Source organism: Jaculus jaculus, chromosome 10 (genome assembly GCF_020740685.1).
Source record: "Jaculus jaculus isolate mJacJac1 chromosome 10, mJacJac1.mat.Y.cur, whole genome shotgun sequence".
In the NCBI taxonomy this organism is placed as follows: Eukaryota; Metazoa; Chordata; class Mammalia; order Rodentia; family Dipodidae; genus Jaculus; species Jaculus jaculus.
The window spans coordinates 41,742,498-41,758,810 of record NC_059111.1 but is presented as its reverse complement, the minus strand read 5'-3'; the positions used below and the strand labels follow the sequence as shown (position 1 = coordinate 41,758,810).

Here is a 16,313-nt window from a genome sequence, read left to right as displayed (position 1 = left end):
AACCAAACCATTTCTCCAGCTCTTTAGGCATATGTTTTAAGCCTTTAAAAAAAAAAAATTTATTAACATTTTCCATGATTATAAAAAAAATCCCATGGTAATACTCCCCCCCCCCCCCACTTTCCCCTTTTTTTAAAAAATCAAGATATTAGATAGTACCCATAATTTTTCTTTTCAATATGCTTATTGTATAGGCCTTTTTTTTTTTTTTTTAACCTTTTTCCCCAAGGAGGGTCTCACTTTAACCCAGGGTGACCTGGCACTCACTCTTTAGTCCCTGGCTGGCCTTGAATTCATAGTGATTCTTCTGCCTTCCAAGTGTTAGAATTAAAGGCATGTGCCATCATTCCTGGTTGCTTATCTTTTTATATAAGGGGAAAAAAGAAAGGAAGAAAATTATATGAAGATCTAAATTATATTAAAATCTAGGGTGTGTGTGCTTGTTGTGTGTGTCCATGCTCCATAGGCACATGTATGTCTGCACCATTTTATATCTGTTAACACCAGCTAAATATTGTTGCTCTGGGTTAGAGGTGTTGTGTATATTTGTTGGGCTCTGTTAATTTGTGCTTAGTATCTGTGTTTTTTCGGTATTTATGTTTTTACTTTATTCTTTCAAATTTTTTATTAACAATTTCCATGATTATAAAAAATATCCAATGGTAATCTCCATCTGCCCACTTTCCCCTTTGAAACTCCATTCTCCATCATATCCCCTCCCCATCTCAATCAGTCTTTTTCTTGATGTCATGATCTTTTCCTCCTCTTATGATGGCCTTGTGTAGGTAGTGTCAGGCACTGTGAGGTCATGGATATCCAGGCCATTTTGTGTCTGGGGGGCACGTTGTAAGGAGTCCTACCCTTCCTTTGGCTCTTACATTCTTTCTGCCACCTCTTCTGCATTAGACCCTGAGCATTAGAAGGTGTGATAGAGGTATTACAGTACTGAGCACTCTGGTCACTTCTTTCCAGCACCATGATGCCTTCTGAGTCATCCCATTGTCACTGCCATCTGAAAAGAAATGATTCTCTACCAAAAGTGAGAGTAGCATTAGTTTAAGGGTATGAACATTAAGAGAAGTGCTTATTGGGCACTTTGATAAGCATAATATGTATGTATGTATGTATGTATATGTATGTATGTATGTGTATATGTGTGTGTGTGTGTATATATATATATATATATATATATGAATGTATGTATATATTGCCAGACAGCAACACCCCTAGGGCTCATGACTACTCCTGTTTTTTTTTCTTTTTACACATTTATTTATGAAATCACCTGAAATTGCCTTACATAATTGCAACAAATGAAGTGTTCACTGCAAAAAAATACTTTGCACTGTATTTGTCTTTAGAAAAACATCTTATTTACACTTGAGAAACAAAGGTGATTTTAATTAAATGTAGATTTTACAAAAAAATTATTCAGTAGATCAAGCAGCACTAAAACAATAAAATTGGACTTCCTAATAATTGTTAAAGTATCCAGTGAAACATGAAGGGAAAGTATAATTTTTTAATCATATTCAGAGAATCTAATGTGTTGACTTGCTTGTTGAGTCTTTGCCAGTCTTATCTTTTCAGCTTTGGTGATTAACTTCTCTGTTCCTCTTTTCTTTTCTCGAGGTTGATTAAGCTTGGCCTGCCTGTCTACCAGAATCTTCTGCCAATACCTCTGTTCATGATCACCAGAAAGGATCTCGAGTTTCCAGCAGTGCTTCCTTTTAATTTCAGTTTGTGCACTGATTACTGCTTGAGCATCCTCAGGAGTTTTAAATCTGACATGACATTCTGTATCTCCTTCAAGCAAATCAACATAAACAACTTCTGAGATTGTGGCCAAAGTATCCCGCACTTGTTTCCTGCCAGGTTGAAGCTCTGCACTAATGATCTTCACAATCACTCCATTCATAAACTGTGGGCCTGATACATTAACTTTATCCTGAGGGCTACACTCTTGATTGTGGGCTGCCTTTTCTGTTATGATTCCAGGTTTATCACTGTCAGTTTCCATTTCTGACTCCAGTTTTATTTGAGATATTGTTTTCTTTAATGATGCCATACTGGCTTTTTGCAGTGCCAAATACTCTTTTTTTAAATCCATCCATTCACTCTTGGACAGTACTCGCAATGGTATAACCTCTTCTCCCATTTTATGTCTCTCCTTGTGTTTTTTCTTATGCTTTCTTTTAGCTTTTAGGAGGGAACCATCTTTTAGATCTCCAGCATCTTTTTCCTCTTCTGTAGAGCAGAATTCCAAGTCTCTGCTTTCTTTGGAGACCTCAGAAGCTGCTTCTTCATTGCCTTCCCTGTGATCTCTCTTCTTGGCTTTTCGACTACTCCTGTTTTAAGTTTTCAGTATCAGGGATGTATTCCCTCCCATGGAATGAGCCTCCAGTCCAATTAGAGGACAGTTGGTTTCACCCTGAAAGACGTGCCACTATTGTACCTGTTGACTCATTTGGTCTGGCTGGCCAAATCTAAGGCTTGCAGTGCAGTGTCCATTGTTGAGAATCCTCACTGGTAATTTCTCTTTCTCCCATTGAACTGCATGCAGAATGGCTTCTACCAGCTTTCTGTCAGCTGGTCTACGTAGAGGAGGTTATCAGCTCAGTTCCAGCAGGATTTCTCAGTGGCCTTGCAGCCCAAACATATGGAGTCTTCAGCAATAGGGTCTTACCATCTATTCCTGGTGGGAAACTAAGGGCCTCGGCAATGGCCAATGTTTTGAGGGCACCAGGGACCTCCCTGGCCAACAACTCACTGGAAGGTATTCCATCTCTGGCACTGAAAATTTTCTAGCAACAATCTATGGCTCCTGAGTGTTCTATTGTCCAGAAAAGTAGATTTTCATATGATTTATTTATATCCTTTTAGATTTTGATTAGCCCTTTCTCCACCCTTCCTTTACTCAGTCTCTTCCCCTGACCTCACTTTGGGCCTTTTCACCCCCATTAATCTATTCTTCTACTTACATATATACAATACCATCCTATTAAGTACCCTTCTCCCTTCCTTTCTCTCCCTTCCTTTCTTTTCTAGTTTACTGGCCCTTGCTACTTAGTTTCCTTCCTACTCACATGGACAGAAGTCCGATCATATGTAGCTAGGATCCACATATGAGAGAGAACATGCAATGCTTGGCTTTCTGGGTCTGGGTTACATCAATTAGTATAATATTTTCCAGATCTATCCATTTTCCTGCAAATTTCATAACTTCATTTTGTTTTACTGCTGAGTAGGACTCCATTGTATAAATGTGCCATATCTTCATTATCCACTCACCAGTTGAGGAACATCTAGGTTGGTTCCATTTCCCACCTATTGTGAATTGAGCAGCAATAAACATGGTTGAGAAAGTATTTATGAGGAAATGAGATGAGTCCTTAGGATATATGCCTAGGAGTGCTATAGCTGGGCCATATGGTAGATCAACTTTTAGCTGTCTTAGGAACCTGTACACTGATTTCTGCAATAGCTGGACCAGATTGCATTCAAACTAACAGTGTAGAAGGGTTCCTCTTTTTCCACATCCTCACCAGCATTTATAGTCATTTTTTTTCATAATGGTCTAACAGGAGTGAGATGGAATCTCACTGTAGTTTTAATCTGCATTTCCCTGATGACTAAGGATATAGAACATTTTCTTACATGCTTATACACCATCCATATTTCTTCTTTTGAAAACTAGTTTGGTTCTATAGCCCATTTTTTAATTGGCTTGTTTGATTTCTTATTATTTAATTTTTTGAGTTCTTTGTATATCCTAGGTATTAATCCTCTATCAGATATATAGCTGGCAAAGGTTTTTTCCCATTCTGTAGGTTGCCTCTTTGTTTTATTCAAAGTGTCCTTTGCAGTACAAAATCTTTGTAATTTCATGAGGTCCCAGCAGTTAATCTGTGGTTTTATTGCCTGAGTAATTGGGGTTGTATTCAGAAAGTCTTTGCCCAGACCAATATGTTGAAGGGTTTCCTCTACATTTTCCTCTAGCAGTTTCAGAGGTTTAGGTATAAGTTAAGGTCTTTAATCCATTTGCACTTAATTCTTGTGCATGGAGAGAGAGAAGAATCTATTTTCATCTTTCTACAGATACATATCTAGTTTTCCCAGCACCATTTGTTGAAGAGGCTGTCTTTTCTCCAATGAGTATTTTTGCCATTTTTATGGAATATTAGGTGGCTATAGCTACCTGGACTTACATCTGGGTCCTCTATTCTATTCCATTGATCTTCATGTCTACTTTTGTGCCAGTAGCATGCTGTTTTTGTTACTGTGGCTCTATAGTATAGGTTAAAATCGGGCATTGTGATACCACCAGCCTTATTTTTGTTGTTCAGTATTATTTTAGATATTCAAGGTTTTTTTGTGATTCCAAATGAATTTTTAGATTTTTTTTTTTCTGTTTCCATGAAGAAAGCCATTGGAATTTTGATGAGGATTGCACTAAATGTATAGATTGTTTTTGGTAAGATTGCCATTTTGACAATATTGATTCTTCTGATCCAGGAACAAGGAATGTTTTTCTATTTCCTAGTGTCTTCTGCAATTTTTCACTTGAATTTTTTAAAGTTTTCATTGTAGGGCTGGAGAGATGGCTTAGTGGTTAAGTGCCTGCCTGTGAAGCCTAAGGACCCCGGTTCGAGGCTCGGTTCCCCAGGTCCCACGTTAGTTAGATGCACAAGGGGGCGCAGGAGTTCGTTTGCAGAGGCTGGAAGCCCTGGCGCGCCTATTCTCTCTCTCTCCCTCTGTCTTTCTTTCTGTGTCTGTCGCTCATAAATAAAAAATGACCAGAAAAAAATTAAAAAAAAAAAAAGTTTTCATTGTAGAGATCCTTTACTTCCTTGGTTAGGTTTATTCCAACGTACTTTATTTTCTTTGATGCAATTGTGAATGCGTGTGATTCTTTGATTTCATCCTCTGTGTGTTTGTTGTTAGCATATAGGAAGACTACTGATTTCTGTGTATTTATTTTGTATCCTGCTACATGGCTATAGGTGTTTTTATTAGCTCTAACAGTTTGCTGATAGTCTTTAGGGTCCATTATATATAGAAGCATGTTATCTGCAAATAATGATAACTTGATCTCTTCCTTTCCAATTTGTATCCCTTTTATGTGCGTTTCTTGCCTTATTGCTCTGGCTAAGACTTCCAGTACTATATTAAATAAAAGTGGGGATAGTGAACATCCTTGTCTTGTTCCTGATTTTAGTGGACAGTTCTTCCCCATTTAGTAATATGTTGGTTGTAGGCTTATCATAGAGATATGTTCCTTCTATTTCTAGTCTCTGTAGGACTTTTATCATGAAGGGATATTGGATTTTGTCAAATGCCTTTTCTGCGTCTAATGAGATGATCATGTGATTTTTGTCCTTCAATGCATTTATATAATGTATTTCATTTATATATTTGCATATGTCAAACCATCCCTGCATCTCTGGGATACAGCCTACTTGGTCAGGGTGAATGATCTTTCTGATATATTCTTTTATTCGGTTTGCCAATATTTTGTTGAGAATATCTGCATCTATGTTCATGAGTGAGATTGCTCTGTAATTTTCTTTTTTTTTTTTTTTGTAATTTTCTTTTTTTTGTTCTATCATCGCCTTGATATCAGGGTGATGCTGACTTCATAGAAGGGGTTTGGTAGGATTCCTTCTTTTTCTATTTTATTGAAAAACTTAAGAAACAATGGTGTTAGTTCTTCCCTGAAGGTTTGGTAAAATTCAGTAGTGAATCCATCTGGGCCTGGGATTTTTTTAGTTGGGAGATTTTTGATAACTGCTGGGATCTCCATGCTTGTTATAGGTCCATTTAAGTGACTTATCTCATCTTGATTTAATGTATGTAGGTCATATAAATCAAGAAAATCATCCATTTCTTTCAGATTTTCATACTTAGTGGTGTATATGCTTTTATAGTATATCCCTATGATTTTTTGAATTTCTCTGGTATCTGTTGTGACGTTACCTGTTTCATCTCTAATTTTATTAATTTGTGTCTCTTCGCTCTTTCTTTTAGTTAGATTTGCTAAGGGCTTATCAATGTTGTTTATCTTTCCAAAGAACCAACTCTTTGTTTCATTGATTCTTTGGATTTTTGTTGTTGTTGTTGTTTCTATTTCATTAATTTCTGCCCTAATCTTCATTATTTCTTCCTGTCTACTGATTTTTGGCTTGCCTTGTTCTTCTTTTTCCAAGGCTTTAAGGTGAAGCATTAGGTCGTTTACTTGCGACCTTTCTAATTTCTTAATATAGGCAATTAAAGCTATAAATTTCCCTCCTAGGACTGCCTTCATTGTGTCCCAGAGGTTTTGGTATGTTGTGTTCTCATTATCGTATGACTATAAAGTTTTTGATTTCCTTCTTGATTTTTTTCATTGACCCATTCATCATTCAGTAGTGTGTTGTTTAGTTTCCATGATTTTGTGTATGCTCTATAGCTTTTCTTTCTCTTGTTTCCATTCCATTGTGGTCAGATGGAATGCAAGGAATTATTTCAATTTCCCTATATTTGTTAAGATTTGCTTTGTGTCTATTTTTGTGAATGTTCCATGTGGTGCTGAAAAGAATGTATATTCTGCAGCATTTGGATGAAATGTCCTGTATATATCTGTTAGGTCCATTTCTTTTATGACCTCATTTAATCCAGATGCATCTTTGTTTATTTTACCCAGGATGACCTGTCAGTTAATGAGAGTGGGGTATTGAAGTCACCCACTACCACTGTGTTTGGTGTTATCTGTGAGTTAGTTCTAGTAGTGTTTGTCTGATGAAGTTGGAAGCCCCCATGTTAGGTAGATATATGTTTAGGATTGTAATGTCCTCCTGTTGGAGTGTGCCTTTAATCAATATAAGGTAACTTTCCTTATCTTTCTTAACTAATGTTGGACTGAAGTCTACCTTGTCAGATATTAAGATGGCAACCCCTGCTTGTTTTCTAGGCCCATTTGCTTGATTCACCATTTTCCAACCTTTCACCCTAAGATAGTGTCCATCCTTTGTGGAAAGGTGGGTTTCTTGGAGGCAACAAATTGAAGGATCCTCCTTTTTTTCAATCCCGCTTTTTAACCCAGTATGCAAACCTATGTCTTTTGGTTGGGGAATTGAGGCCATTGATATTAAGAGATATTATTGAAAGGTGTGTATTTATTTTTGCCTTTTTTTTGTGGTTATTCTGGTTTTACCTTTGCTCTCTTGTGTTAACTAGTATTTGAGTATTGTTTGTTCTTTCCAGGTTCCTTATATGTATGCTTTTCTTTTTCTTCAGCATGGAGCATTCTTTCAGGTATTTTCTGTAGAGTTGGTTTTGTCTTCAAATATTCGTTTAGCCTGCTTTTGTTGTGGAATGTCCTTATTTCTCCATCTATTTGAATGGATAGCTTTGCAGGATAAAGTAACCTTGGTTGACAGTTGTTATCCTTCAGAACTTGGAGTGTATCACTCTAAGCCTTTCTAGCTTTTAACATTTGTGTTGAGCAATCTGCTGTGATCCTGATGGGCTTGCCTTTGTAGGTAACTTGATTTTTCTCTCTGACTGCTTTCAATATTTTTTCTTTGGTTTGTGTGTTTGGGAGTTTGATTATAATATGGCGAGGAGAGATTCTTTCTAAATTTTGTCTGGCTGGTGTTTTAAAGGATTCCTATATCTGCATTGGCACCTCTTTCCCAATTTGAGGGAAGTTTTCTTCTATGATTTTGTTGAAGATGCCTACTATGCCTTTGGAGTGGAATTCTTCCCCTTCTACTATACCCTGAATTCTTATGTTTAATCTTTTCATAGTGTCCCAAGTATCTTGAAATTCCCATTCATACTTTCTTATTGGTTTGTTTTTCTCTTTGTTGGACTGTATTAGATCTGCCACCTGGTCTTCTAACTTAGATGTTCTGTCCTTTCCTTCATCCATTCTACTGGTGAGATTTTCTACAGAGTTTTTTATTTCGTTAACTGTGTTCTTCATTGCTAGTAATTCCGACTGGTTTTTCTTTACTATTTGTATTTCCCTATTTATGTGTAGTATTGACCTCTTTATTTCATTTAATTGGTGTTCTGTATCTTCTGTGATTCCTTTGATTTCCTCTTCCATGCCTTTGATTTCTTCTTTGACTTCTTTGAACATATTTATAATCATTCTTTTCAAATCTCTCTCAGCCATTTCCTCTTCTCTCTGGATGTCATTTCTGATGCATTAATGCTTTTTGGTGGATTTATATTGTCTTGATTTTTTTTCGAGGTAGGGTCTCACTCTGGTCCATGCTGACCTGGAATTAACTCTGTAGTCTCAGGGTGGCTTTGAACTCATGGCGATCCTCCTACCTCTGCCTCCCGAGAGCTGGGATTAAAGGCGTGCGCCACCAGCCCGGCATTTGTCTTGATTTTTTGTTGTTTCTTATGTTATAATGTATATATTTTTCCATCATTGATTAATTTAATGCTTTGATTTTTCTAGTTAGCTGCATATTATTAGATGGATCAATCAATCTGATGTTATATATCTTCAGGGTAGGAGCTTAAGGTGCTAGGTGTGGTTCTGAAGACTCTCAGCTTATCTACAAAGTAATTCCGGAAGTGGCTTATATTCCTTTACTGTGTTCTATGGCTTTCTTCAATTCTTCCCTACTTCCTAGTAGTCCCTTCAGCTGTGAGCTCTTCAATGGGCTAATTCATTGATGAGGTTAACATTTTCATGATCCAGTCACCTCTCAATAGCAGTAAAAGTTAGGGGCTTAGTTTTCAACATTTGAAACTTTAGGTTTGTATAAGTCTTTGTATACTTTTGTAGGTAGCATTCATTATCATGGATTTCATTTTGATATTTTCACACACATATATCATTGTACTTTGCTCATGTTCACCCTTTTCTCTCTTCCTCCGTGTTTTGGGGCCATTCTACATTCACACTGTAGCAAATAGAAAGTGGTTCCACCTAGGACTGGTGTTAACAGAATGATAGCCACATCTTTCAGATGGTGTCCTGATTATTCCCCTTATCCTCCTTGTTTCCTTCCAAGGTGCCCACAGTTGACCAAGGCTAAGTATGTGCCAAGCATGATTTAGCAGTGATAGCCGAGTAGCATGCCATCTTGTTGCAGATTAGTATATGATGAAAGAAGTAGTTACTAAGTTCCTTTGGTGTATGTACTATGAATAGCTGCTGGGATTACAGGAAGTGAGATAGTTCATTTCTCTGTCCATATTGACTTAGCAGCACTGGTTTCTGATTCGGGACCTGGTAACAGGAACTAGGGGTCTCTTTTCCTGAAAACAATATTTTCACAGCATGCCAGAATGAAGGAGGATCTTGTACTACATCATATGATGTGTACAATGTGCAGCATTAACAAATATGAGAACTGATAGGGTTTGCTTTCATCTTGAAAAGAAGTGAGATGTGATTTTCCTTCCCCTTAGCTGATTTACAGCAAACATGTAATTATACAATAATTTGGTGGAATCAAATTAACTTGTCCTTGAGACCACTGTCCTAGTGTAGGTTTTATCAGTATAATATAATACATGGGTACATTGTGGGTGGTGATATTTAAATAGCTGTAACTGTAGGGGATTTTGTTAAGAGTCCAAAAGCCATGCACACATGTGTGTGAATGTGTGAGTGTTTCCAAAATAGACTGCTCCTCGGAATTACTTTTCAGAAAAACTTGCCAGAAAGATTTCTGAGCCTCGGGAGGAAGGAGTCTAAACTTCTTGAGGTATATCCAGAGATCTGTGTTTATAAAACTTTGGCGTGATGCTAAGAAGCAGCCAGATTTGAGAAGCCATTGTTAAGAAACTGTGGAGGGGGAAAAAAAAAAAAAAACCTTCATCTCTGATTTCATCCACCAGTCTGTCATACAGAGTTCCACAAGTTCTGAAGATACAAATGAGAATATAAGCAGTTCCATTTTTTAAGAGTTTAGAGCCTAAAGTGATTATGGACATTGAGCCAGGTACATTATAGTTGATAATCACAACATTTTAAAAATAAGCCTATAGTTTCATTAGTGATGATGGGAGTATGAAAATGAGACCAAGGAGGATTATTGCCTCTTTTACCTCCTAAGTCTTAGTTACCAAGGTTCCTAAGACCTCTATTAACAAGCATTTTACTGAACATAGCTGTTTCTTGTGTTTTAATTTGAGAATGCTATTTAAAATTATGTGCATTCTCATAAAGCTATGTCAAATAACACTAATACATAGTATCATCATCATCTTAGTAAACTTGTGAATGTGCCCTCTGAAAAGGCTGCATGAGGTTTTTGAAGAACAGTGGGTTTTAGAGTAGGAGAACTAGGTTCAGTTTGTGAATCCATCCAAGTTACATGACCTTTGTACCTCTCAGGTTAAAATGCTTCTTGAACTGGGAGATGGCTCAGCAGGTAAGCATGATTGAAGGCTTGCCTCAATCATGAGGCAGTCTGAGTTTAGTTCTCTAAGACCCATGTGAACAGCTGAATAGGACATATCCACATTCTGAGTAGATACTGCTGTGTGCTAATTGAGTGGGTCCAGATAGCACAGCTACAAGAGACTCTGGGGAGGCTGCTTGTGGAACATAATGTTGACTTGGAGGAAAGAGGAGGGGTTGGAAGTGAAGAGAAGGCAGAAAAAGATCACAAATGATCATGTAGAACAAAGACAGCTGGGCAGGGTGGAGCATAGCTGTAATCCCAACACTATGAATACAGGAGGATTGTAGATTTGAAGCCAGCATGGGACTAGATAGTGAATTTGAAGCCAGGTTGGGCCTCTTAGTAAGACCTTGTTTCAAAAAAGCAGAACCACCAAAACAAAGCCAATAAAGGGACCCTACTGGTTTAGAAGTATGTCCTTCTTCAACAGTGTTTAAATAGTACTCTTTTTTCTCTCTTCACCTTCTGTCGCCCATCTTTCTTTCCCATGTGTGCTCAGCGCACTTTTATACAAGCACATGCACAGTGCTGGGGTCAAGAACAGCATACACACTAACATGCTAGGCAAGTGCTCTACCAGTGATAGAAGCCATCAAGCTCCTAAAACGCTACTGTTTAAATTAATTGGCAGCAACCAAGGACTTGAACACTTCTCTCTTTAAAAATACTAATATTTTTTTATTTAAGAGAGAAGGGGGCGGGGAGAGACACTCCAGGGCTTCCAGCTGCTGCAAATGAAATCCGGATGCATGTGCCACCTTGTACATCTTGCTTACATGGGTCCTGGGGAATCAAACCTGGGTCCTTTGGCTTTACAGGCAAACGCCTTAACTGCTAAGCCATCTCTCCAGCCCCTGGAAGGTTCTCTTTTGATCTGTCTTTTATTTTTGTACTAAGGAATATTGATTTAGCCATATTTAAAACTTGGTCCCTCAAAAGTTGCGACACTAGGTGATTTTGTCCTTTTTTACTCATGAGTCTAGCCTAAGACCTTACCTTGAAGAAAGTACTAGTACTCTACTTCTGTAGTTACTTATTTATGACCCTGAATGGGACTATTGTTCTTTCTTCTCCATGTATGTGGGACAGAAATAAATAAAGAAAAAAAAACATGACTTCATCAGAATATCAACAAGAGTTGTTATATTCTTTGAGTAGAAGTTAGGATATGTGAGAAATCTACTGTAGGAAAAGAACCAGCATGGATTCCTAGATTGTGAGAATGATGGTACATGCTGGGTGGTGCTATGGTGATGTGGGTATTTTTCTGTAGATAAGATTTAATTCAGCATTATCATCTGTTTAAATGACAGAATTTTAGACGTATTTTGTTGTTAGATTAATTTCATATTAGAAAGCATGTTAGTATGTGTTTTTTCCCTTACAGACTTTTGTATTTTAACATTTTTTAAAAATTTTTTTTATTTTTCAAGCTAGGGTCTCACTCTAGCTCAGGCTGACCTGGAATTCACTGTGTAGTCTCAGGGTAGCCTTGAACTCATGGCGATCCTTCTATCTCCGCCTTCCGAGTGCTGGGATTAAAGGCATGTGCCACTATGCCTGGCTTGTATTTTAACATTTCTGAAGAAGATACAGCAATTTTGTTTTCTTTGGGAGCTCATGTTTCCAACCTAGAAAATTTTAAATTCAAGAAACAGTGTTGTGACTGTGAAATTAAAAACATCATTTAATCTTTTTTTGTCCTTTTGTATAATTGGCAGCCAACTCAAAGATTGTCCCCAGGTCTGCTTATCACTAGTTGGGTATGGATAGGGATGAGAACAAGCAGAGAAGTGTCAGTCTGACCCGTTAAAGTTCCTAGGTTTGTTAGTTCAGCTCAGTAGGTTCATTTTAAGGTGACCTTTGGCAACTAAAAAAACAAAAACAGGACTGCAAAGGTGGCTCGGCACTTAAGACGCTCACTTGCAAAGCCTAAGGATCCAGGTTCAATTCCCCAGTATTTACATAAGCCAGATGCATAAGGTGGTGTAATGACTGGAGACTCTGGTGCATCCATTCTCTCTCTTTCTGACCCCCCCCTCAAATAAATAAATAAATAGCAGGATGATGTGATAAGGCCATGCTAAGCAGTTAAACTTCTACAAAAAATTTTAGGAAGCTAGGGAGGCAGCTCAGTAGTTAAAGGTACTTACATGCAGAGCCCACCAGCCAAGGTTAATTTCCCCAACACTCATATAAAATTGGGAGCAAAAAGGGGCAGAAGCATCTGGTGTTCAGTTGCAGCAGCATGAGACCCTGACGTATGCCCATACACACACGTCAAATAAATATTTTAAAAAATTAAATTTATTAAACCAAAAGGGATTTGCTTTGACTGATTTCACAGTACCATGATGCTTTCCAAACAAGCTACTACCATCTGCCAGTATCTCCTTTGCAGTCAGAAACCTGAGGCTTGACCCTAATATCTTCACTGGCTTAGGGTCAGCAAATGGCCTGGTTGTAGGTTTTGTGAATTAATACTTATATGTAAGTATTACATAAGTATGCATATATACATATGTACATATCCTGTTCAAACAGATTGCCTTAAGATATTTTCATATAGACTCCACTAAGCAGAAGAAGGTAAGGTCTTAGGCTAGCATTTGTGTTGTCACATAACCTCAATTCAGTCAACTGGTTCTCTCATTCCCCTCAATAATACCCTCCCATTTCCTAGCCACCCTACTCCCATCTTGACACTTCTGTTGCCTTTCTTGGAGCCCAGTGGAAAGATGTTGAAGGAACCACAGCCCAATGCAGAATTATAAACTTCCATAGAACATGAGATTTCTTTTTGTAACCCTATATCACACATATTTCAAGGATGAACTTTATAGATGGCAAATGCCATGTCTCATCAAAAGGTGGGGCATCTTGAATGTAAAGGATAGTATAGTGTTGTTGCTATATGCTTCCAGCAACTCTGATAGAAGCTCAAGGAGAATATCACTGTTTTACTCCCCACACAACTCACCTGTGCTTATACTATGCTCAGAGAGGATTAATGAGTCAGCCAGGCTTTTCCACATAGGTGCAGCTAGGTTTTGCTTTGGGGATTTGTCTTTTGTCCTTTGGGTTTAGAATTTGCAGTTCCAGGCTATGGTAGTTCTGATCTTTCTCTTGAATTCAGACCTAAAGATTCCAGAATCCTAAAGCATTTAGTGTTTGTGATAAGGAGTGATGATTCAGTAATGTTTCAGGTAAGAGTATACTTGCCTCTTGAACCCCCTCATGCTTCTTTTTGTCCCTTGAAATACAGAGTCATTTATAAAGGGAATGCCTAGCCTCAGTCAGTTTCCATAGTGAGATATTTAAATGCAACACTATTCATAACATGATTACCCAGAACATTCTAGAATTTTATAGTGGGGAGTAGTTTTCAACTGAGAGTGTCTACTAGGAAATGCGCACATTAAAAGGAAATTTGCTAGATATGGTGGTATACGCCTGTAATTCCAGCACTTGAGATTTGGAAACTAAGGCCGGAGGATTATCAGATCAAAGACCAACACAGACTATATAAGGAGAACCCATTTCAAACAAAAAAGGAATTCTTTGAAATCTATTCTAACTCATCCCTTCTTCTGTTTTCCTTCTCATTGTATTATGTGGCTCTTGAAGTGCTAAATCATTATCATATGCTTGGAATTTTAAAATGTGCATCCTGGTACTCCAAGTAGTAACCTATTAATTGAGTAGAGGATAGAACTCTTGGGTTGTAGACGTATACTGTCACCAGGGTCTAGTTTCTGGGGATGCTCGTCCATATTAGCCATGTCCCTCTTCTGTCAGTTTGTGGGTAGCCAGGCAGAACAGAGAAAGGCCCTTTGTTTTGCTACATACAGGATCAAAGTTCCCTTTCCAGAAGGTCCCAGAGCTGGGGCTTGGTCTCTTAATAGTACAGTGGTACTGAGTAGCTGTGTTCCCACTTGGCCCAGCTTCACCATGACTGATGTGCCAATAGGATGACAGATTATTGAGAAGGGATATCACTGGGCCCCACAGCTTAGAGGCTGGGAAACTGCAGCAGGCAGGCAGTCTCTAGACTTGAGGGCAATGGGGCATCTTGTGCAAAGTGGGTCAAGTCAGTCCCATAATTGCAGATCATTAGAAGTGTCAAAGGTTCTACAAGGCCACAGCTTCCCATTCCTTTTAAAAGAAAAAGAAAATGTGTAGCTTGGCCTACAAGTATCCATTTTACCCAGCAGAGAGGGCCAGGTCCTAGCTTGGCAGTGAAGAATTCATTTGTAAAGACTTTTAGTGCTATTCATGTGACACAGCAGATGAGGCTGGGTAAGAGAGATAAGAACAACAACAAAAAAGTCATGTATCTGGAGGTGGGCTGCAACTGGGAGTATGAGGAAACAGAGGCAATGTGATCAGTTAAGGAGTGGCACCCCTCTTCTCTGTTCCCAGCCACTGACCTTATGCTCTTTGCAAGGTATGCCATGGCACCATTCACTGGTGAGCAAGGCCCTTTGGCACTGTTCTGGGAGTGGACAACAAGTCCCCCACCCCTGTCCTGGCCATTATGCTCATCTCTTCCTATGAGTGGACACATGGTTTGTTCTTGTTGTTCAGGCATCTGCTGTGCTGTTACCTTCTCAGGGCAACCCTTCTGTAACTCCATGTTCTAAAATCCCACTCTATGACTCATTCCAGCTGCTTTTCCCTGCTTCATCACAATTATTTGCTGAGGAATGTCACATTTCATGTATGTGTCTCATTAATACAGTAAGTTCCCTCTTATTTTTAAGAATACATTCCCAGAACCCCAAAGTAGACCTGAAGCCAGAGCTAGTATAAAGACTTCTTTTGGCATTTCTAAATTACAAGCATCAGTATTCTTTTTTTTTTTTTGGTTTTTCGAGGTCGGGTCTGACTGACCTGGAATTCACTATGGAGTCTCAGGGTAGCCTTGAACTCATGGCGATCCTCCTACCTCTGCCTCCCGAGTGCTGGGATTAAAGGCGTGTACCACCATGCCCAGCTGCATCAGTATTCTTTAGGGTTGTCATTAAATAAAACAAGGGCTTATATGATCTAGGTATTCCATATAATAACAGATGTTACTGAGTGTCATGTGAGTAGTGTGTACAGTGTGGATACACTGGCTAGAGAACTGTTCTTGTCCAAAGCAGGGTAGTGTGTAATTGCATCACATTTCTCATAATTGCATGCAGTCTAGAACTTATGAAATGTAAGTTTCAGCTTAGTGTTTTTAGATTGCACTTGACCTAGGTAATTGAAACTGTAGACTACTAAATGTATTCATAGTATTCCTTTCTCTTGAATTTTGACACATGTCTGCAGGGTTTCTTAGGACTTTAAGGCTTCAGTGCCTGGCACATGGCATAGGCACTTAGTGTGCGTATAAATTGAAAAGTCAAAACATAGTATGGAGATATTGAGACTGGAAGACAAGAAGGATTACATTGTGCTAAGCAGATGATACAAGGAAACCTTTGGTGAAGATATTTCATGATAACGTGTGTAAAAACAAACAACCTTGACTGAGAAGAGCAATAGAACATGCCCATTTGTAGGCATGGCATGGGGAGAGTTAGGGAAAATATTTATTGTATCAGTATTAAGCTCAGATTGTGCCCTATGAGTCATGGGTCAGGTTCCTCCAATTTGGAGACTGTTTCAGAGCCATTCTTACCCCTGTTACTTTCTCTCTTTTTCACCACAGACATCTCAGAACCATCAGGCAACTCTTTGAGATTTATTGTCCTTGTTATTTGCCATAGCCCATTCTTTTTTAAAGTGTTTCAGTGCTTTTACAGTATGTTCCTAAGTGTAACTGAAAAGCTCTGCAGACCTGATAACAAAATTCCCACATTGAGAAGAAATGCAGTCTAAGACACATAACATTTCTGGCAAAAT

The 16,313-nt window shown here is 38.4% G+C and overlaps 2 protein-coding genes across 2 annotated transcripts in view; one reads left to right on the top strand and one right to left on the bottom strand.

The window, feature by feature from the left end:
* Nucleotides 1–16,313, top strand: part of Elovl5 (ELOVL fatty acid elongase 5) — a 94,054-nt gene that overhangs the window by 44,603 nt on the left and 33,138 nt on the right. The gene's annotated exons all lie outside the window — the stretch shown is intronic.
* Nucleotides 1,352–15,054, bottom strand: LOC101603506 (la-related protein 7-like). Its single transcript, XM_045160559.1, has 2 exons — nucleotides 14,849–15,054; nucleotides 1,352–2,348 (listed from the first exon to the last, which is right to left on the bottom strand). The coding sequence occupies exons 1-2, from the start codon at nucleotides 15,052–15,054 to the stop codon at nucleotides 1,523–1,525; spliced, it is 1,032 nt and encodes a 343-aa protein (XP_045016494.1). The 3' UTR covers nucleotides 1,352–1,522.